Source organism: Sebastes umbrosus, chromosome 9 (genome assembly GCF_015220745.1).
Source record: "Sebastes umbrosus isolate fSebUmb1 chromosome 9, fSebUmb1.pri, whole genome shotgun sequence".
Classification (NCBI taxonomy): Eukaryota; Metazoa; Chordata; class Actinopteri; order Perciformes; family Sebastidae; genus Sebastes; species Sebastes umbrosus.
In genome coordinates, this window is record NC_051277.1 from 12285622 (window position 1) to 12309718 (window position 24097).

Sequence of the window (24097 nt, forward strand, 5' to 3'; positions counted from 1 at the left end):
ATCCCCGTTGCAGCCAAATCACATGGTATCCCAGTTAAGTATATGTTTCCCCGAGCTGCTCTGGCACGGCCGTCATGGTCTGAGGGTGGTTCTGTTTCATTCCTGGACTGACCATGTGACCGTTCACAACGCTGTGTATTTTTGACTGTGCACAGGCTTTGGTGAGAATTGAGATAATGTTGCATGGAGTGTCTTGTTTTGTTGAATGTTAGATACCTCCACATGAACACTTTTGAGCGTTATATCCATTACTGAGTCGGTGAATCATTTGCATATTTATATCATATTTAGGCCACTTTTTAATTAGCAAAGCTCATTAATCAAAAATGCGCAACAGCATCAAATTTTCAGAAGTCTAAGTAACAAAAAAAAGTGTATCTTTTTCTTCATGCTTTTTAAGATTTTCTTGCTTTACACACTCTCCTAGAGGTTTGTGCCACATGGACAAAGTTGCCCAACAAGCGAACATACTAATTAGGATTCGATCCCTTTTCGTACGCTTCACAAGGACGCCATATTTAGAAGCCTGACAACAATTCCAAAATATTTTGACAGGACGTTTCAGTACAATGTTGGTGAGAGGCAGAGAGAGAGGGATTTGGGGTAGAATATCAAAATATCAAAAAACCCATAATCATAGTACAGGCCAAATTACCCAGCAGCATTTTCTCACATTTTTGAGGCCTCGGCTGAGACAGTGGGGGGAAATGGTTCTCCCAGGCGCTATCTGGCAGGAAATGTTGAAGGTGGATGGTGCAGACATGTCTCCGATTCTGCTGTCTACCATAACCCATTCTCAACCGCAGACATTCATCTTACCATGTTAACGTCTGCCTTTATCTTCCTGCTCCGCTACTAGATCTACTCCAAAACACTTTGCACTGTAACAGAGAGAAAATAAAAACGACTCCGGAGGATTTATCACCCTGAAACTTCAGTCTGTAAAAGTATTATTCTGTCAGACAAGGACTTAAGCTATCTGTTTGTCAAACAATGTGTTGTATTGTCATATTTGGTATTTGTATAACAGCCAAGTCAGAATCCTGCAGCAGCCACTTCATCATGAGCAGAAGAGATCATTTTGTGTTTTTTAACACAAGTGCTACATGATTTATGATCAGACAAATATGCTTTTGTAAACTTGTAGGGGTGTAAATCACAAGTTTCATTACGATATGATATTAAATTGATTCAACGATACGATATTTGCCGATATCACAAAGTCTGCCACGGTTTCTACTCAATTCAGGGGGCTGCGATCGATATGAGACGATATCATATGCCCATTTAACACAATCAGTAACATTCATATTAAGGCTGTCAAAGTTAATGCGATAATAACGCCTAGCGCAAATTCGTTTTAACGCCACTAATTTCTTTAGTGAATTAACATAATCGATCTTCCGGAGGTTGTACCGACAAATAAAATGTAACGTACACACACTGCACTGCTACGTTCACATCTATAACGTTACTGCTACTCACCGTCACACACATGCTCTCTTTCTCTCTCGGCTGCCCAGACACTGTCACAAACATTACGCTGCTAACACCGCTAGTACAGCTCGCTAACGCCGCTCATTTCCTCCTCAGCTTCAGCTCATGTCCGTGCTACCGTCCTCACAGAAAGCATAACCAAAGCTACGCCACCAGCACTGTTTGAATGTTTAGGAAGGAGGGGTCCTTGGACGGAAATGTTAAAACAGTGTAGTGCCATGGGAATTTCAAAATAAAGGCTTTTGGTTTCACTTTGCATCGATGATATTGGATCGTTGATCATTCAATCAATATAAATTTATATAAATCTAGATCGATGGATCGTTACACCCCTATGAACTTGTTCTGTGAATGAATCATAGACTGACTTCCACGTATTCAGGCAGGACTGTGTGCCTGTGTATTGTGCTATAGTGGTCCATCCTCCTGGGACATTTTCAGTGATTTCAGTGAAGGTAAACTCATTAATCGCAGCCTGAGCAGAGTTTCGGGACCCTCTGACTGCTGCGCTGAGTGAAATCTGTCATGAAATGGATGGAAACAAAAGAGCTCACCGGGTGCCGGTTCCCATAATGGATTCTGGCTCGGGAGAGTTTGGCAAACATCTGCCATTATTTGAAAGTCTGTGCACAGCATCGCCCCAAAATGTGGCATCCATACAAGCTGCTTAAAGGTGTTTTACAAGGCGCCTTGTTGAGAGGAAAGTTGAAGATCAGACCTGAGATATGTCTGTTTTCTCTCTCTCTCTCTCTCTTCCTTGTTTATGGAAAGTTGTTTGCAGCATTTCTGAGTTAACAAGTGGTGCAGATAGCGGGAGACATTGGGTGCTGCAGGGTCCGAGACTGATCTTAACGCCGGGCCAACATCTGGGATCAGCTGCAGGCAAATCAGATTTGTAAGCCACTGCTTAGCAACACACAACTTATGCCCCCTTGAAGAATGTGATTTCCAACAGAGCCACACAGTAACATACTCAGTGTTTATAGAATAGATTTAAGTTGGCGTCTGTGATTGAAGAAAACATATTTTTATGTGTCTGGCAGCTGGTCAGGTGTGTGTTTTTGCAGCTGATTAGCCTTTTAAAAGTTTGATAGCATTCTTTCCGTTCTCTAAAAAATTCTCCTCTTTTCATTGTTCATACATTTTACGACTTTACATCACATGACGATACCGGGTTCACCTTTTTCTGTGTGAACTGTTTTCTCAATAAGTACATACAGTTGCCAAAAGCTTCTTTTTATATTGGTGTCATACGACATACTTGCCAACCCTCCCAATTTTCCCAGTAGACTCACGCTTTCCTTCGCTGTACAGCGTGTATAAGCCCTACTGTTTTCATCCGGACGACAATACAGCTACACCAAATGTCTTTTCCCAGCGGATGAGAGCTGCTTGCGAAACCGTGGCATGGTTTTAACTGCGCTCGCCACACATCACAGCATCACAGCAAAGCCGTCTTGGCGCGGCGCAAGCCGTTGGAAACAACGGGTTTCACAGCGCATTGGAGCCGTTGTCGCGTTGTGTCTGAAAGGGCCTTCAGTGAGTGAGAGAAATGGAGAGTAACATTAGCAGGGGCAAAAAATTAACAATGAAAACAATGAAAATGTGTTTAAATCAGAGATTCACACAAGTTCCCGCCAGAGGGGCGAATTATTCAGTTTTCTTTTAAAAAAGTAAAATAAAAAAAACAGTACTATTTAACAAATAATGCTGTTACAGTGTACTTGTATTATTTTGTTATTTTCATTCTGAAATAGTCACCAGAATGCAGGAAAAAGTCTCTGAAGCTAACATTTTTGAGCTTTGGTTTCGAAATCCTTCCAGTTTTTGAGGTCTCAAGTTGTTGGAACAGCATCAGAAAGCAAGAGGGACTTGTAGGGGTCAGGATTTATCTGTGGTGTGAAGTTATTAATGAGTCATCACCAGGAAATGTTGCTGGAGTCATCAGTTAGATGTTTGTTATCGTGGTGTTTATTTTTTTGGATCATCTCTTCTATTTAAGGGTTCGTTCATACTGATGTTATTTGGGTTTTAAGGATTTGGCTATTTAATTTCACACTTCATGTTCTGTTTTTCAAATATCCTGTTGGCAATACGTGCTCTCACCTCAACATCCCTTGGTTGAGAAGACTGAGATAATATATATATAGAGAGAGAGAAATTGAGTTAAAAATGACCAAAATTGATGGCAAATTGACATTAAATTGAAGAAATAAACTAGTTTTTTAACAGTTCATGTAAGGTCGTATGTATGCACATGCTTGTCTCTGCACAGTTATGCACGTGCACATAATCTTTGTTTTTCATGTGTGTTTATACGTTTGTATTTTGTGTATTATGTCTGTTGCCTCAGAGTCTGCGTACGGTGGTGAGAGCGTCCTCGGGGTGCATTAACATGCACCGTGTTTGGTCACATTTATTAAAGGGAAGGCACAGTAAATCCCTTGGCCCATGCCTATTATGGCGGATACGGCCGCAAAGAAATCCCATGTCTTTCACATCCCTCCAGCACATCGCTCCATAGTGCCGCGCTGTTTGTATATGGCCTTTTGGCTGGTGGGTGAGGGGAAGTTTTGGGGGGCTAAACGACCGCTTAGCAGATAAAGAATTTGAATGACCATCCCTACTTAAAAGCAGGATCTTTTATTCTCTTAAACAGCTCCCATGAATCTGGTGTATAAACCCTCCAGTCCTCTTTAGGTTTTTTCCCCCTGACTTGATGAATTGAATAATGATCTGTCAATCTCCTGTCATCACGTTTTGAACAAGAACAACAAAGAGCACATATCTATTCATCTCTGGCATGTTAAGCAAATGGAATTTTAGAACAAATGAAGTCCTGTAAGAACACTGATAACGCGGTGTTAAAACGTGGCCGGGGCATTGCTAGATCACTGTCCAACGCCTGCCATAATAAATCTTTAATTGGGTCCCTTTTCTGAAGGTTTCCGCCAGTCTGCAGTCTAGTGGCAACACAAGACTTAGCCAAATGAAATATCAGGTTCCTCAAATGAACTTTAACAGAGCAGTAACATTCTGGATTAGCTCTTAAAAAACAATGTGGTCTTGCAAAGTTTTTTTTCCAATTGCCTGTTTTCTATTTTCCTCTCCCTGGTACACTTTAACAATAGCTTCTTCTGAGTGTTTGTGTAAATAGCTTCGGTAAGTAATGTTTTTTTTTTAAAAAAGGTGGCGTGGGTTGGATGATTAGTCTGGCAAGAACCACTTTTTAATGATGTTTATTTGCTGTGTTTCTCTGAGGACGCTGGCTTTTAGCACATCAAGTTCTCCCAAAGCTAATTTTATCATAACTCGTTGTAGCTGTTCACGACTTGCTTTTTCTATTTGAAAAACTTGCAGTATGTAATGTGTGAATAGGTTTCACTCTTTAGCACTTTTCCAAAGTCATATTTCAGATTTATATGGCCAACGTATGAACATTATAGACTTGTATTATGAGTTATACTGCCAGTATATATGTTCGCCACCTCTCACACTGGTTATGACCTGCTGGTTTTTCTGTGTCACCACATAATGGTACAGAATGTCCCACAGATGCAGTGCTAAATAGGGAGTTCCAAATATCCAACAACACAGCAAATAAAAGCACCATTGTAATAAAAACACAAAAGGGCACATCACTTCATCAAGTTTCACCACAGACCCTAAAATATGAGAAAAAGCAGCACTTTTTTTGTCCGTCGATATGCTTTCCTCGCCTGCCTGCAAACCGCCAAACCCTATCCGTGACATATGGGGAAGAAATTATGCAAAAGCAGTCAGACGCGGCACTCCATAAATAACCGGCGAGCAGTATAACATTTGATTTAATTTGACGAATGCCTCTGAGATTGCCGTATTATTAGAAATATTCTTTCCCCTTTACACCGGCTAGCAGCTTTGAGTGTTCTACTCAGATATCCCTTTCACTCTCCTGCTTGTTAAGTGTGAGAAAACCTCTGTTTACTCTGTTATGTTTGGCAAACTGTGCATTGGGACAGCTCGCACCCTGCACTCAGCTCCGCCGGGGCCATTCATGGGTGCTGGACGGGGTCGCATTAAAAGAAGCTTTGTTGCAAAGCAACAGGTTCTCAGAGGCAGAAAAATGTCAATTTTGCCTTGATGGCGGCCAATTCTCTCTCCCCCTGAGTAATGATGTGTTTTATTTACGCTGTCCCTTAAGAGCACAATCTAGCCGCAGTCCATAAACTGTAATTAACCGTTTAGCCTTAAGCTTCAGGCTACAGATGGGCTGTCTCATAAATTTACACATTCATCCGTCTTCCCTAAGTCAACCTGTCGTGGACTCGGAGGAATCCGGTTGTTTGGACATCCCGGCTTTATCCTTGTTTTTCGATAAAACATCAGTCAATCATATATTGAAGGAAGGGATTATCTCTTGTGCCAGCAGAGACACTCAAACCTGCTTCTTAGCACGGCTTAGACTGAGCAACTCGAAGCCTTTCCCAGGAGGTGGGTGCTGCTGTTTCCTTCAAATCAACCCCCTGTGATGCTCTCACAGCAAGTGAGCGCCCTCATAGCAGCTGCAGCGGTCAAAAAACAGATCTCTTAATCGTCATTAACACATGTATTTGTACCCCCTCCGGTTCAGAAAGTATGGCCATGGCACCTTCTTGGAGGTTAATGTGATTTGTCCGGTGGTAATGTACCCTAATAAGGTGCTTAGACCCGGCCATATGTTTATGCTAGACAATACTTTCTGGGTTGAGAGGCTTACAGAGTGAACTGTCTGTGGATCTTTAGGAGGCAACAGATGGTCAGCTGGTCTACTTTAGTCTCAGGGTGCTGAAAGCTTGTTATTTTGGACGACAGTTCTTTGGGGTTATTCTCCAATTTTCTCCAAACGCCGAAATCGCTTAGATCTGAGCTCAGATTCAGCAATGAAATATTAGCACGCAGAATTGAAAGTCATTCCCACCGCCAGTTCAACAAGCACTTTAAGTTCTTCGGGATCATTGTGAAATATCAAACAGAGGGCTCTGTTTTGGTTGTCACTGCCCCAACTGTGTCATTCCCAGATCTGAAGGGAATGTGCTGCGTTTAATTAAATGGTAATGGCGTTTCAAGATTCAATTAAAGCAGGGGAGGAATCGTCCTGTGAACCCTTTGAGCTCCCCGATGGATTCAGTTGCTTTGTGTGAAACGAGGTGCACTGACGCCAGCGTCTTTCTACTTTATCCCATAGTGTAATGGCTGCTCATAGGATAGAAAAAATGTTATCTGAATACCATCGGTCTGATGTGTTCCCATGGAGAATACCCTCAGTGCAGACAGAGTTATCACCAGGTCTTAGCTCGGACTTATCCTTTATGGTATCCATACCTCTTCAGAGCTCAGCGACTCCAGCACAGCTCTCCAGGGCAAAACCACCTCATGGAAACACAGTACCACAGGGTCCACTATTTGCTTTACTGATTGAGGGAGCATGCTTCTCTGAATCCAAAACCCCATTTCCTCGTGTGCAATAATAACCCGAGATGAATTTGGATCAAATATACACACACACACGCTCGTCTGGACTGTAAGCGATGAGTGGCATCTGCTTCCAAAACAACTTTCTAGCCACAGCAAAATTGCGTAAAAGTACATAGTTTGATTTTCGGAGCGATGATGTTGATAAGTTCTCGGCGTGAGGTAAATACAGATGATGTGAGGCTGCAATCACCAGGAGAGCAGTGTCAGGTCACGGCGGTTTGCTTTCCTAAGTAACCCAAGATTAACCCCTGAAATAAGATTATGCTCATGGCACAAACTTCAGACAGCGGAGGGTGAGGTAGTGCATTGATTGCTTTATCTGTTTTGGCCATCGAGTGATCCACAAATTAGAGGTCTTTAAGCATAATGATAACAAGAATGCAAACACTATAGTTGAACAAGTACCTTAAAGGGAGATTTGTCAAGTATTTAATACTTTTATCAACATGGGAGTGGACAAATATGCTGCCTTATGCAAAGGTATGTATATATTTATTATTGGAAATTTAATTAACAACACAGAACAATGACAAATATTGTCCAGAAACCCTCACAGGTACTGCATTTAGCATAAAAAATATGCTCAAATCATAACATGGCAAACTCGCTCGTTACCTGTATGTGATTATCATAAAGTGGGCATGTCTGTAAAGCGGAGACTCTTGGGTACCCGTAGAACTCGTTTTCATTCACATACTGTAACTTGAGGTCAGAGGTCAGAGGTCAAGGGACCCCTTTGAAAATGACCATGGCAGTTTTTCCTCGCCAAAATTTAGCATAAGTTTGGAGCGTTATTTAACCTTCGTGACAAGCTAGTATGACATGGCTGGTACCAATGGATTCCTTATGTTTTCCTGTTTCATATGATGTCAGTATCTTTAGCTTTAAAACTGAGTCCGAAATTAGTGGTGTTAAAATGATTTTGCATTAAAGCGTTATCGCGTTAACTTTGACAGCGAGGATAAAATTCCCTGTCTCACTATAAAGAAGACACAATAGAGTACTTCAGGGTATCACAGACAGACCAGTTCTTTTTCAAGTATCTGATCCTTCAGTTATAAATCCTATTGTTACCCCGTTACCTCCATTAGAGGTGTCCATCTTTCTAGTGTGGATCTTTTGATGAACATTTACCTGCATGGCTTCGTTTCACGGAGTCAAATGATATTAGTGCTGCAGCTTCAAATGTCAGCCGATACAACCGGCAGATACAACAGACTCCAGTTGTATGCAGCTTTATAAAACGGGTCAAATTTACAAAACTACTGTAGAAAGAAAAAAAATCGAGGGGTTCAGGATTTGCCAATGGAAAAAATACTTTTTTAACCACAGAGCATGGCAGCCACCGGTAGGCAGCTGACTTCCCGCTGCTAATTTCCACCAGCTCTCTTTCCATGGCAAAATGATGTCATTTGTCGTATAGCGGTGGGCCAGATTCTGCGCTGCCAGATTTAGGCATATTTCCTCGCCATATCCCCCCTCCCTCCCCTTACTCGGCTCGAGCCATGGCGCACGAGGTGACACCCGCCTCGGCTGCAGTCGTCTAAATCATTGACCCTGACACTCTTCCCCGGGCTTTGCCAGATTCCAGCAAAGACTGTTTGCTGGCATTTCTCAGCACTCTTGCAGAGCATTCCTCTCCTGTTGAGTCACTCCCTACAAAAAAAAAAAAAAGAAGAAGAAGGGGATGAGGGTTATTTTCGACATAATAAAAACTGTTTTTCTTACTATTATAGGTACGGTATTCGGTGGAAATTTAAGAATCGGAAACAGACGACATACCCAGCTGCGATGTTGACCCGGTTATTTATCAGCCGCCGTCGCATGCATCTTAAGAATGTCTCACCCTCGCCGTAAATATTTGAAACAACTGTCATTTACATACATTTGCATACCTGCCAAGATATAGTGTTCCTTTATGACTAAATCTGTCAGCCCACGCGATGTAACAAGATAGATCTGAACTATTTACACATTGGACAGCAGGTTTTGGGGGGGAAACAGCTGCCAGGGGTTATGTGATATCAGTGAGCCCCAGGAGGCTAAGAAGGCACGTCCTGAGGCTGCATGACGCTGTGAGAAGTGATACGCCAAGAAAGACGTGAAAAATGCCCCGTCTGAGCCAGCGCCTGTCGACGACGGCGGGGTCAGCACAGGTTCAGGGTCACACGGAGGAGCGTCGGGGGGCTTTGGGAGTATTTGAGCGCGATTTAGATCTTCACAAAAGAGGGGTGGGGGGTTATCTTTGCTCTATGCTTACTAAGGATTAGCTGGGGTAACAGTGTCCTGTAGAGTCCCTGATGTGCTTGGTGGCAGACGCAATGCAGGTCAAAGGTCACACAAGTGGTGGCAGCGGCGGAGGTTGTTCATTCTCCCGAGGCTGTAAACAGGTTGTGACATCACGTCCTGTACAAAAGTGAAACGCCTGGAAGGAGGGCAGTGTGCTCACACACACACACACACACACACACATACACACTGGGCTAGCCTTGTAGCTTGGACCTGCTTCCGCTCTTAGTGGAGAAACAATGCTTTTGAAATGCAACACACTTTGTAGCAGAAGGCAGTTTGAGTTCAGAAAAATGTAGCAGCTGGCTTGATCAAGCTTAAGGACGTCTCTTATTGTTGAGCCTCCTTGAAAACATAAACACACACACGCACTGTCAATGCCCGATCCGTCCCACACGTACACACACAGCACATACCGCTGGCCTCTGACCTCACGACAGCCACAACAGCAACAGAAAATTACTATTCCCAGGTCCATGAGGTACATTTTCTAGTATTAAAGTTACCAGTTATAACGTTAGACTGTTTGATGTTAACGGTAACGTTATAGTTAACGTTCGCTAACACGTCAGCAGCCGACGCTTGCATTTATAGTGAGTGAGCTGACGATAACGTTACGTTAACTATGAGGAGTCAAAACTCTGCAACTGCTCAAAACCATGTTACTAATGTTTGCCACTTACATTATTTACTTACTGACTCCTCTTCATCCTCTCTGAGTAATAAGGCTGCAGTGAGATCTCTCCATCACATTTTGTCCTTGGCAACATGCTGCTCCTCTCCCCATGACAGCAGCCTCTCCAACTTTAAGACGCGCAGCAAGCAGGGCCGGTTCTAGCTTTTTGGGGGCCCAAATACAAAATCTTGTTTTTTCCACCAAGAAAATATTTTTTACACATTTCTACACGTAGAAAATATTTGAATTTAACTTAGCTGTATTGCTGTCGTTAAAATCAAAACAAACATGCAAATTATAAATAAAAAAAATATATATTTTACGAATTAAATTGATGAACAAAAATAAACCACTTTTGATGTTCGATTTATGTTAAAGGTCACTTTGAACGATTAACTAATAATAATGTAGAAAAACAACGATTTTAAATTCGGGACGGTCCGCATTCATTTCGGGGCGGCTTAGATTGTATTTCGGGACGGTTCCAGGAGGATGGTGAAACAAGTTCGTTTAGCCAAACATTTTCTTCATTCACAGTCTCTTGGTAGGAGCTAATGGCGTTTGTAGGCAAAGCCACTTAGCTCTCAGAGCCACTTATCAGCCTGAACAGAACATCTTTGATCAACAACCGTCTTAGTGAGTTGCTGACTGTCAAACACACTTTGCCCGGCAGCATCAGCAGCTCCGCACCAGTTAACTTAAAGTGATACAGACACCTTTGCTGACTTGGATCGCTCCTCAATGAAGAGGCTCAGCTGGTGCTGCTCTAATCTGTTGCCATGACAACTCTCCCACAACGATGACTCATGTCAGTCCAATCACGTTGCGCACTTGAACGTGCGACACCACAGGCTCAGGCGTAGGCGGATTAGACAATCAAGTATGATTAAGTAATCCTTTTGTTTGGTCACTTAGCCACATGTTGCGGTCGTTTGATTACATAATAGCCCTGCGATGACACAGTAAGGACTGGATGCTACCTAAATTGCGTACCACAATTTACATTTTCCGCTTGGATTGTGTTTCCGCTGCCGCTAATTCTTTGCATTCGACACCAAATTTGCCACCGCACTGTCCTCTGCATAAATCGCCAATGATTTTGGAGTATTTTGTTTAGAAGCAGAGTTCTCCTCATCACAAATATTTGTAAAGGTGGAAATACATAATCACCCTAAAATTCAACATTGCCTATATTAGGTTATAAACAGAATTCTTATAAAGTCCTAGCTGGAGCTGCAGAGGACATGACTCATTTTGGTAATGAGTCACTAAGGATTAGTGTTGTATGGTTTCTGGGTCTCTTTTGGGATGAAAATTGTTTACAGTTACCTCTGTTTGTGTCATTTATTTTGCTCCTGGAATTCAGCTCTGTTTATCCTGAACGCTCATGTTAGCCACTTCTGTTCTCACCAGAAAACCTGAATGCATGACAAGCTTAAGGTCGATTGTCTGTTTATTATCATAAAGCCGGGCAGTGAAGTGATGTTGCAGTAAACTATCTCGAATCTCATTTTGTGAGGAATCCCCTGCCCGCCTGAAAGAAGCTGCGGTGGCCTCCAAACTCAACAATAATGGTCAAATTTGTTGATCTTCTCAAGGGAATTCTCTTTCTCCTCTCTGCCCACGACGAGGTCACAGTTTAGTGTCAGCGATTTATCAGCAGCCGCAGAGCTCGTGGGGGATTTCATTTCTTTCTCAAGGACGCTTCAGTTGGTTGGACATTGTTTGTCCGACCCTGCTGGCACATACCGTGTGGAAAGTGTGGATCTCGTATACCTGTATACTTCAGTCTTTTTTTGGTAAATGTCTCGGGTGTTTTGAAACTTTTCAAGTGACCAGCAAGTCAGAGCATCACCAAAGTCAGTAAGTTTCATCATTCTGGGGACCATGGATATAAATACCAAAGTTCATGGCAATCCATCCAACAGTTGCTGTGATATTTTAGTCTGAAACAAAGTGGTGGACTGGCCGACATCGCCATCCATAGAGTCATGTAGCTCACTTGGCTAAAATACCTTAAAATCGAAAGCTTGTGCCTGGACAATAAGTCTCTATGTCCTGTCTCCTAAAAAGGAAATCTCCATAAAACTAAACTGCATTGTGGATTACGTTTCAAGTAAAGCGGATTTTGGTGCGTTTGTTTTTGACGTATCACAGATATGTTTCTAATCATAGTCCATGCAGGGAGAAGCCAAAGTGGTGGATTGGTCAAACAAACACAGTCTTTCACCCAGGAGACTGCTGTTGGTGTCCCATCCATGCATTATCTGTAACCACTTATCCTATTCAGGGTCGTGGGGGTGCTGGAGCCGATCAGAGCTGACATTGGGCGAAGACGCTGGACAGGTCGCCAAACTATCACAGGGTTGACACATAGAGACAGACTGTTGGTGTGAAACTAAAAGTCAACGTTCAACATCAAATTACGTCCGTATAGCTTAATAACGTAACAAACATAGTAATTTAAGCCAAACTATGATGTTCTTTACTAAACCTAACCAAGTAGTTGTGTTGCGTTATTAGTTTTGCTTTGTTTCAGTTAACAACATTAACCACATGTTTAAAGATGTTCAAAACTGTTTAAAGCTGTTTAAAACTGCAACCGCATTCCGGGATAAAATGTGTTTCCCTTATTGAGAATGCAGTTTAGTTGTATGGGAACATAACTTTGTAGGAGACAGGGTTGCGAAAAGCAAAATGGTTCTCTGTGACATACAGTGTGACAGAAATGAGTCCCTTTATCAGCATGTATGATCTCAGGAGGCTGCTGAGGGAAACATAATTCATCTGACTTACAAATGAGAAGAATTGGCACAAAATATAATGAGAGTGTTGCCCTGATTTTTATCAAATTTACAAGATAATCCACGCTGGCTGAGCAGCAGAGCCATAGTGTCCCTCAAGCTTTCTTTTCTGACCCTCGACACCCTCTTTTCTCAGATTCCTTATGTTTTGATTTTGCACAGCTCCGTATTAAGAGAGAATTTCTGTGGCCACCGTCCAAGTGTTTTTTATTATCTCTTATTAATCCAGGGCCCCCACGGTACGCAAGTTCAAGCATCTGATGTTTTCCACAGCTGAGCACACAGGCACAGGGGACACAAGCTCGGGATTGTGTATGTTTTTATTTGGGAGTATTATAGTTGACACATTCACATAGATTCCTGGAGAGAGCTGCAGGAGGGAACAACTACAAGTTAGAGGTGGGAAAAGTGCCGCATACGGCTTGCAGATCTCAGCTTTTCTCAATCCTCAGGTGCTCTCTGTCCTTATAAACAATGTAAACATATGCAAATCATTACCAGCTCAAAAGCCTTTTAAGATGTCCCCAAATCCCATATTGTGACTCTCAGTAACTGAACTTGTGTTTATGTTTGGAATATATATCAGGCGGTGCAGTGTGCCATTTAAGGATGGATTATAAAGGGCAGCTCAAGCAAGGCAGATGTCTGAATCTTTTTTTCTTCTTCAGGTTTTTCTGCATTGCGGCTCGTTTTCATCTGCTATTGATTTAAATCCATCCCCCGGGGCCCAGCAAGCCCCGTTTCGTCACCCGCTCTGGGAGAAAAACGGTTAGATTTTTGCTGAAAATAGCACTTCTCCTCGCTCAAATTCCACAGACTAACTCGCTCAGTGGCGTGCACCTTAAAATAGATACCTCGCTGTGGAAATTAAATCTATGAGTGTCCAAGACCCCAGGAAGGACGCCTGACGGATTTGGTTTCAGAGACATTGAGCCCTTTTGATGTGTTCTGCGCTGCGTTGATGTGGCAGTACGACCGATGGAAACCCAAACCGGCAGCCAGAGAAATTTGCTTGCATTAAATGCAGCAGGGATATTGTGGCTGAACCCTCGCAGGAGCATGAATTGGTTCAGTGTGAGTCTCGCTGTAAATGACAAGTCATGTACAATAAGTCACCATGTGTCTAAAGTCAAAATGGGAGATTTAATGGTGCTCACATGTTACTGTTTCCCCCTTTACCAGCTCGCTGTGGCACAAAAAGGAGTTCCTAATTGTGTCAGTTAGAAAAGTCTCCATGTTCAGGTCTGTCATGTGAATGGAAAGTGTAATGAGTTGCTTCTGTCCTGGCCGTTCAGGCAGTTTCTCCTTCACTTCTTTTTAGTGTGCTCACTGAAAGAAATGCAAACTGTTATTGTCACTGAAATTTTTTCTCCTTTTCCTTTTCTCCCTTCGTCTCCAGGTTCTCCGTCTCTGAGCGGGACGGGGACGGTAACGGTTCTGGTGGACGACGTGAACGATAACGTCCCTGTTTTCACCTCCTCCGCCTTCCACACCACCATCATGGAGAACGCTCAGACAGGAGCGGATGTGCTGTTGGTCAACAGCTCCGATGCAGATGTGGGCGTCAATGGTGTTATAAGGTACCTATAGGTTCATTTACACATATTTTCTGATCATTATTTTTATTTTTAGGGAATGCCTTATTTTTAGTCCATGGGCCAAGACCCAAATTTAATGTATCAGCACTATCTGGGTGGGAAAATTTCTAGTTGTGATTTTTTAATTCCTATTAGGGCTGTCAAAAATAACGCGATAATAATGTTTTAACACAAATTCCTTTTAACACCACTGATTTCTTAAACGCATTAACGCAACCTGAGATTTTTAGGTTGTAGTGGGCTCAATTTTAAAGCTAGAGTGAAGACACTGGTATCATATGAAACTGGACAACCTAAGGAATCCATTGGTACCAACAATGTCATACTAGCTTGGAAGTTAAATAACAAACTTAAGCTAAATTTTGCCAAGGGAAAACTGGCATGGCCATTTTCAAAGGGGTCCCTTGACATCTGACCTCAAGATATGTGAATGTAAATGGGTTCTATGGGTACCCACGAGTCTCCCCTTTACAGACATACCCACTTTATGATAATCACATGCAGTTTGGGGCAAGTCATAGTCAAGTCAGCACACTGACACACTGACAGCTGTTGTTGCCTGTTGGGCTGCAGTTCGCCATGTTATGATTTGAGCATATTTTTTATGTTAAATGCAGTACCTGTGAGGGTTTCTGGACAATATTTGTCTTTGTTTTGTGTTGTTAATTGATTTCCAATAATAAATATATACATACATTCGCATAAAGCAGCATATTTGCCCACTCCCATGTTGATAAGAGTATTAAATACTTGACAAATCTCCCTTTAAGGTACATTTTGAACAGATAAAAAATTGTGCGATTAATAGTAGTCTTTAATAATAATAAATTCATAATAGTCTAAATGTGAGATTTTATGTCATTTCCTGAACAGACAAAACAAAAGTGTATGTTTTTACTGAAATGGCATTCAAACCTCCGCTTTAGATTTCATTAAGAAAAACCATAAACCACTAAGAAATTACCTCATAGTTTGATTATTTTTTTCCAGGGACGTCTGAAGGAAACAGTAAATCATTTACACTGAAGGTTTATTTCAAATTTATACTTTATTAGACAGATTAACGCAGGAATACAATCTTTTGTGTGCATGAGACTAATGAAAGCATTTTTTACAATCCAGACGAGATCTGTGTAGTTCCAGTCACTACTGTGAGTAATCAGGTCAGCTTTATTTAGCTTTGATTCCCTGGTGTGAAAATATCCTTTCAGGGCCATGCAGGACTGGGTTTTGGCTTTCCTCACGCCTGCACTGAGACGTTTTACCTCATCACCAGCTTTGTGAAATTCCAGGACGATGTTGCAATTGTTGACAGGAGTTTCGGAGCAGAGTGTAGAGTTTTAGTCAACACCCAAAGTCATTGTTTGGGCCGCGATACTCAAGCTGGAACGACAGCTTTTTCACACTCACAGCCCCCTCCATGGGGGAGCTTGTAAGAGCTTCTGGCCGGTCTCTCTCAAGCCGGACACTGACTCAACCCCGACCCCTCCTCTCTCCCCAGTCACCCCACTGGGTGCACATTGGGGGGTACCGCAGCACGCTCCAGTTTCCCAAAACATGATAATGAGGATGTTAATTGTCTATGACAGTATGAGTTTTGCCCATCAGGGGTTCCAGGGGGGTTCGAGGCCCTTAACGGAGACCAGAACTGGTTACCTCGAGTTATTAGTTTTGATTCTCACAGCCCTTTAAATATAAGTCCCAAACCTGCACTTGTCTCTGGACTGTGTTCAGCTCTTAATGTTGTTGATGATGTCCAAATAAGCTTTGCATTCACTTTGCTTTAACGTGTTGTTCTGCAATTTGTCGTCACATCTCTGGAGGGGGATGCTTTCTCAAGAAGCCTTTTCAAAATATGCACTGGTGTGTACATGTATGTGTCAGTTTACATTTACGTCTGGGTCCGGCTGGTGAAACATGATATAAGTTTGAAAGCCAACGACTGTGGCCCCTCAGTCATGAAGAGTTTGCATGTTATGTGGTTTTATGCACGCATGTACTTTATGTTTTTTATCCGTGTTGTATGTGATGTATTTTTATAGCTATTGAGTTTTTTTCTTCTATAAGTACCATGTTCCACAATAACATAATTAAATTGAATTCTCCAACCAGCCTGAACCACAGTGGCTCTCTGTGAGCAGTGAAGCAGAAAACTGTGGCTACATTTTATAGAATATGAAGCTGAATGTTTCAATCAGTTAAATATCTGATCTGATGTGAAGCCAGTACAATGTGATGACCATTATTGGGCATATTTGTCTATTAAATGTTGCTTTTGTGAAGCTTGAAACAGTGCCCTCTATAGACCACACTGTGACAGTGCTGAACAGGAGCCTTCAGTCTGGCAGTGCAGCAAACAATATGTAGAAACAATTTCAGGAGAATGGCTTATGTAACACCTGACGGTCGGTATTTACATTAGAAACACCTGTAATAACACAGTTACCTCACTTCAACATAAGATGTGCTCATGATGCAGACATTAAAGTAGCTCCTAAGCCACTGAGAAGAAGTAATTGTGACAATTTGATGGACTGAAAGAGTGATTATGTGTAATTTCATACTTTTCTAGTCCTTTCACAATGTAATAACTTATTTGAAACACCAAAAAACATATGCAGGTGCAGTAAAAAAAAATCCTTTTAGGTGCCTTTTATCTATTTTCTTTTTCTATATGCAGTTCTCAGCTTCTGGTTAAAGCTGGTTAAAGAAGGTTTTCACTATTACAAATTAAACTTTCCATTGGCAAAGACAGAGAAGATTGATTTGTAGTAGACCTGAGTATTGGAAACTTGTGTATTTGCATTTTTTCAGACAGGTAGTGAGGAGAAAAAGCAATCAAAAGTGAAAATAAACATCATATTTTTGTAGATTCAGGATATTCATCAGAAATTCACAAAGCTTTCACTAAAACTTGTCCTCCTTTATCTTTCCTACAGCTACAGCCTGACCGGAGGACACGGCCAGTTCTCTATCAACCCGGCTACAGGACAGATTATCACCAGCTCCCTGCTGGATCGAGAGGACAGGGCCAATTACCAGCTGCTGGTTGTGGCGACAGATGGAGGGCAGCCTCAGGGCCTGTCCAGCTCCGCCACCGTATCCGTGACGGTGGCAGACATCAATGATAACCCTCCTCGCTTCCACCACCACCCCTACGTCACCCATATACCTGCCTCTACTGCAGCAGGTCAGTACTTGCCTTTAAAGCGTCTCTCTGTTACTCTCCTCTTAGACCAGGTTCAGTTAGGCTGCATCCATACTAATACATTTTCGTTTTAAAAAGAAAACAATCTCCGTCCAGACGAGGATTTTAGGGCCGTTTCAGAATTAATCTCCGTCCGTACTATACACCTGAAAATGCACATGACCATTCACGTATAATGGGCATGCGCATGCCAGTGTTAACAGGAAGCAGTGCGGCTGGTTTTTCAGTTGTAGAAAATAATACAAAGGAAGTACAGCAATTGCGAAAAGTAAGACCAGAGCTCTCCTTGCTTGGACCGAAGACAAAGTGGAGCTGTTACTGAAAGTAACATATGAATATAAGGCATTCAACGTGGTGGAAAACACAACAGATGTCATTTGTTTCCTTCTGGAAAAGGTTCATGTGATAGGGGCGTGACGAATCAAGGAAGGACACGTCATTACTGATGAGACCCAATCAAGAAGCGAACGTGGGTGTCATCGTTTTTAAAGTTCTCCGTTTCTGCCCGTCCAGACTTAAACACAACTCTAGAGTTTTTAAAGTAAAACTGGGTCAGCAACGTTTTCAAATGTCTCCGTTTAAGGGGCTCAAAAACGCCTGAGTAGTGTGGACGCTAGGCATAAACGTAGCAAAAGTTATGCGCTTTAAAATGAAAACGTATTAGTGTGGATGTAGACCTAATTTGTCAGTGAATAAGGGAAAAATATCTTTCACTTTAGTCTCAAATTGATTCAGGAAGAACACATTACATATTGAAATATTATGATTACGAGAAATAACTCTTAAGGTTTGTGCATTGTCAGCATCTTCAAAATAAAAACAAATGATGACAAAAACTCATTTATTTCTTCTTTAGGCTCCCTGGTCTTTGCTGTTACCGTCACTGACGAGGACTCCGGTTCCAACGCCCAGCTGCACTACTCCCTGGTAGGACGCAACTCTGAGAAGTTCAAGATCGACCCCGTCAGAGGTGCCATCACTGCCAACGAGAAGCTAACTGGAAACTCTGAAGTTACCCTCACAGTTCGAGTAAAAGACGGCGGAGCTAACCCCAAAACGGACACGACCACTGTGACCGTCCGCTTTGTTACCGGAGGAAACTTCCCTGTCATCAAACTGAAGGAGCACTCGTTCACGTTCCCGGAGAGCCAGCCGACCAATCACGTTGTTACAACGGTGACTGGGTCTTCTATGAGGGGTGGACCGTTGTCTTATTACATCGCCAGCGGCAACCTGGATAATGCCTTTCACGTTGACCAGTTATCGGGCGAGTTGTCCATCAGACATCCTCTCGATTATGAACACATTCAGAAGTACGTTCTCTGGATTGAGGCAAGAGATCAGGGCTTCCCACCTTATTCCTCTTATGAGAAAGTGGAAATGACCGTGCTGGACGTGAATGACAATCACCCGGTGTTTGACAAGGATCCCTTCCACGCTGAGATACTGGAGAACCTTTCCCCTCAGCGGGTGCTGATGGTGTCTGCTGTAGATCTGGACAGCGGGCCTAATGGACAGCTTGAATTCGCCATCATTGATGGCAACAAGGAGAACAGTTTCAGCATTAATAGAGCAACTGGTGAAATACGAACAACCAGGCCGCTGGACCGGGAGAAGGTGGCTCAATACGCTTTGAAGGTCAAAGCCACTGATCGGGGGTTGCCGCCCAAAAACTCAGCGGTCAAAGTGATAATCAATGTACTGGACGTGAATGATAATGCTCCGAGGTTTTCCAAGATCTTTAGTGCTACAGTGGCTGAAAACGCCCCAGTGGGTTACACCGTCACCAGAGTCACCACCACAGATGAGGACGCTGGTTCAAACGCCATTAGCCGATATTCAATCACAGATACCAGCCTTCCATTCAATATTAACCCAAACACAGGAGACATAACAATAAGTAGGCCGCTCAATAGAGAAGATACAGATCACTATATTGTCAAAGTGTCTGCTCATGACTCTGGCTGGACTGTAAGCACAGACGTCACCATATTTATAACGGATATTAACGATAACGCCCCCAGATTTAGTCGTCCCTCTTACTATCTGGACTACCCTGAGCTCACTGAGGTGGGCTCCGTGGTCACGCAGGTGTCCGCCACAGATCCCGACGAAGGTGTCAACGGCAAAATCTTCTATTTCATTCGCTCCCAGTCAGAGTTTTTCCGAATTAACGCCAGCTCTGGAGAGATATTTGTGAAGCAGCAGTTAAAATATCAGAACTCAACGGGCGCTAGCAGTATAAATATAAACCGGCACAGCTTCATTGTCACCGCTTCAGACCGGGCAGTCAAGCCTCTGATGAGTGAGACGACGGTAATTGTAAACATTGTAGACAGCAATGATAATCCGCCTGAGTTTGATTCGCCAAGCTACTTCACGCCCGTCACCAAAAGTGTCAAAGTTGGCACCAGGCTGATCAGGGTTGTAGCTCATGACAAAAAAGACTTTGGCCTTAATTCTGAAGTTGAGTACTTAATAACAGGAGGAAACAGCTCTAGTAAATTCAAGCTAGATAAAACAAGTGGATGGATTACTGTCGCCTCGTCCCTTACATCTGATATGAATACGTTTTTCCGCATTGACATCACAGCGAGTGACAGAGGAAATCCTCCTTTGTCGACGCAAACGTCAGTGCGAATTGCAGTCACAGAGGAAAACCACCACACGCCTGAGTTCTCACAAAGCCAAATCTCAGCGACTGTACCTGAAAGCCTTGTTGTGGGAACAGCAATAAGGACCCTGTCTGCCAGAGACAAAGACAAAGAAATGAATGGCCTTATCGTGTACAGTATTACTTCAGGCAACGACAAGGGTCTGTTTTCACTTAATAGTAAAACGGGAGTGTTATCCCTCGCTCAGCCTCTGGACTTTGAAGAGAAGCAGCAACATGAGCTCAGAGTTTCAGCCACTGATGGCGGTTGGATTGCAAAAACAAGCTACGTCTCCGTCACAGTGCATGTGACTGATGTGAACGACAACCCCCCTGTGTTTGATCCTGACGAGTACTTCCCCATTGTGCAGGAGAACGTTCCCAGTGGCACCACCGTGGTCAAAATGAACGCCACAGACCGCGATTCGGGTGCTAATGCGGTCATGGCTTATGTGATCCAGTCATCAGACAGTGACCTCTTTGTTATTGACCCAAACACGGGCACCATCACCACCCAGGGCTTCTTGGATTACGAGGCTAAGCAGGTCTACCATTTAACAGTAAAGGCCTTCAATGTCCCAGACGAGGAGCGCTGCAGCTTCGCCAACGTCAACATTCAGCTTAAGGGAGCCAATGAATACGTACCCCGCTTTGTCTCAAAACAGTACTACTTTGAAATCTCTGAAGCCGCTCCAAAACGCACAGTGGTCGGGGAAGTGTTCGCCAGTGATCGAGACCAGGGAGATGATGGAGTGGTTTACTACCTCATTTTCGGGAAGAGTAGAAAGAAGGGCTTTGGCATCAACAGGAAAACAGGCCAGATTTATGTCACAGGTACTCTAGACCGTGAGAAAGAGGAAAAGATTTCACTGAAGGTGTTAGCAAAGAACGCAGGAAGCATTCGCGGCGCAGATATCGACGAGGTGTTTGTGAACATCACGATTCTTGACGCCAACGATCCTCCTGTATTTACCCAAGAACTGTACGATGTGCAGGTCAGCGAAGGTCTCTCACCCGGTGGTCTTGTTACCTTTGTGAGTGCTGAGGACTCAGACTCTGTCCCAAGCTGGAGCAGATTTTCATACTCCATTGCTCCTGAGTTTGATAAAAATGTTTTCACAATCAACCCAAAAACTGGCCAAGTGTCAGTGGCTGCAGAGCTGGACAGAGAAACAACTCCTGTGTATAATCTAACGGTTCTCGCTGTGGATACTGGCACGCCTCCCGCAACAGGAAGCACCACCGTGATTGTGAACCTGGAAGATATCAATGATAACGGTCCAACTCTGACCACCGCCTATGCTGAGGTAATGGAGAATCAGAGAGCTGGCATTGCAGTTACAACACTAACAGCGTCTGATGCAGATCTACCACCAAACCAAGGTCCTTTCCTCTACAGCCTTCTCAGTTCTGGCTCTGCCAACACCTACTTCAGCCTCAGTCCAGCTGGAGTGTTAACCACCAGTCGGGAGATCGACAGGGAACAGATTAGCGATTTCTACCTCTCTGTTGTGATTAAGGACTCTGGTGTGCCTCAGATGTCCTCCACAGGAACAGTTCACGTCAAAATAAACGATCAGAACGACAATCCTTCAGAGCCGAGGTCCATGGAGATCTTTGTCCACTACTATGGGAACATGTTTCCTGGAGGCTCTCTGGGAGATGTCAAGCCCCAAGACCCTGACATCCAGGATAGGTTCCACTGCTCCCTTATTCCCCCGTCCTCCGGTCTGTTTAATATCCCAACTGGAACGTGCAACCTCAACTCTAAAGCCCGCTCGACAGATGGAACTTTTGAACTAACCGTCCGTAGCAGTGATGGCGTCCACGGTTCAGTCAGCAACACAGCCCGAGTCCTCTTCATGGGTTTCACGAACGCCACAGTGGACAACAGTATACTAATTCGACTCCAGACCCAAGGAGTCAAAAGCTTCCTTACTAACCACTACCTCAGCTTCCTACGTATTGCCAACTCTCAGCTAGCAGGACTCGGCACCGGGGTGCTGCTTTATGGTGCATTTGAACTCAACAATCAGACTTTCCTAATGGCAGCTGTGAAACGAGGCCACGGACAATATGTCAACCCCAGTGGTGTGGCCACATTCTTCCAGAGTATCAAAGACATTTTATATAGACAGAGCGGGGTGCAAATAGATGCGGTGGACCATGATCCATGCACACGTAACCCGTGCCAGAATGGAGGCAGCTGCAAGAGGCGTCTCAGTGTCGGGCCCGATATGAAGACAGAAGAAAGTGTCCCAGTGATCCTTGTTTCCAACCACCCCCTGCAGCCTTACGCCTGCAGCTGCAGGCCAGGATACACAGGAGCTCTGTGTGAGACAGACATCGACGAGTGCCAGCCATCGCCCTGCCACAATGGCGGCACCTGCCACAATCTGGTGGGGGGTTTCTCCTGCACCTGTCCTGAGGGTTTCACCGGGATGGCCTGCGAGAGGGATGTCAACGAATGCCTTTCCAATCCCTGCAAGAACGGGGCGCTATGCCAGAACTTCCCCGGCGGCTTCAACTGCCTCTGCAAATCCGGCTTCGCAGGTACTATACACGCAGGAGTCACATTTTATGTCTGACCACACAGTCACTCATGTTAGGCTTGGGAAAAAAAACATGTGGGGACCCACACACACAATAATGTACTCACGCTCTTGCTTTTCAGGCCAAGGAAAATATTTGCTTCTGAATGTTTCCAAGAGGTGTCGTAGCCATAGCATACAAGCATGGCTGCCAAAAACAGTTTGTTTTTGGGATTACTAGTTGGGGGGTATCAGCTGTGATGCATATCAGCCTGCCATGTTTGCTTTAATAAAAAGGATGATGCGAAACTGACCCCAGTCAGGACTCGAGTGTAGACTCCATGCACAGTTCACCAGTATCCCATTTCATTATGTTCCTTCATGTGCATGCAGCTTTGACCACACACAGATACACTTCTAATCCAACTGTACACAGAAGGATTTCTTAATCAAGGAGTTCTCATTAGGCTCTGTTTTGAGTTTTATGACAAATGAGCAGCTTCATAAAAGATCCAATCAGGCCGTTTAGTTTGGAAATGATTACACTGCATTATTATCCTTGATAAAAAGGGGGAGTGCATTTGAAGTGGAATTACTTAGAACAGTCATTTGAATCCTGCATGTTGTCCAGCCGCTGAGTGCAGCATCTGAAAGGCATTTTCAAAGCAGGCGATTTGCCTCGAGTCAAGTCATTACTGTCCCTTTTTATTATGACGATAGAAAATGACCACAAATCTTTTAGGTTTCATCAAGATAAATGACCCTAGTGGAGAAATGCACCTATTGACTTACAGTAGTTTGCATGCCCTCACTGTGAACTCTCCACTTCCTGTTTTCCCCGCCTGTTTTTTGGCAGCAGAATCAATCTCCATTAAGCAACTTGTCTCAGGATTTACAGCCTAAAATATATTTGGCAGGAGTTCATTGTCAGTCTTTTCGTATTGTGCCATGCCTGGATCATTTATTGTCCTGCTCCAATCCATTATTTTTATTATCAGTGTCACATTCCTTATCACGATGTTAACATTGCAACTGTTTGTCTTTCTGCACTGCAAAAAAAAAAAAAAATGTATCCAAACGTAATTTGATCTTGCAACAAGTTTAAAATCTGATTATTCTTAGTGAGAAAAATCTGCCAATTGGGTGAGATCATTTCTTTTTTCCTATGAAAGTTTCAAGATGTTTTGGATCAAATGATGTCATCTTGGACATTTCTATTCTTCACTTGTGTCAAGAAAAATTTTAGAATAAGTGAAACTGCACTAAAACAGATGAAGTTACATCTTTCCTATTATATATTTTATGCTTGTTTAAACAAAAATCTGATGTTAAGACACGCTACAGC

The 24097-nt window shown here is 43.3% G+C and overlaps 1 protein-coding gene across 1 annotated transcript in view; it reads left to right on the plus strand.

Moving 5' to 3' along the window:
- Positions 1-24097, plus strand: part of LOC119494517 (protocadherin Fat 4) — a 119804-nt gene that overhangs the window by 74652 nt on the left and 21055 nt on the right. Inside the window, exons 7-9 of the mRNA XM_037780451.1 lie at positions 14162-14342; positions 17300-17550; positions 18425-22774. Coding sequence (XP_037636379.1) covers positions 14162-14342; positions 17300-17550; positions 18425-22774 — 4782 coding nt within the window. The remainder of the gene's footprint in view (positions 1-14161; positions 14343-17299; positions 17551-18424; positions 22775-24097) is intronic.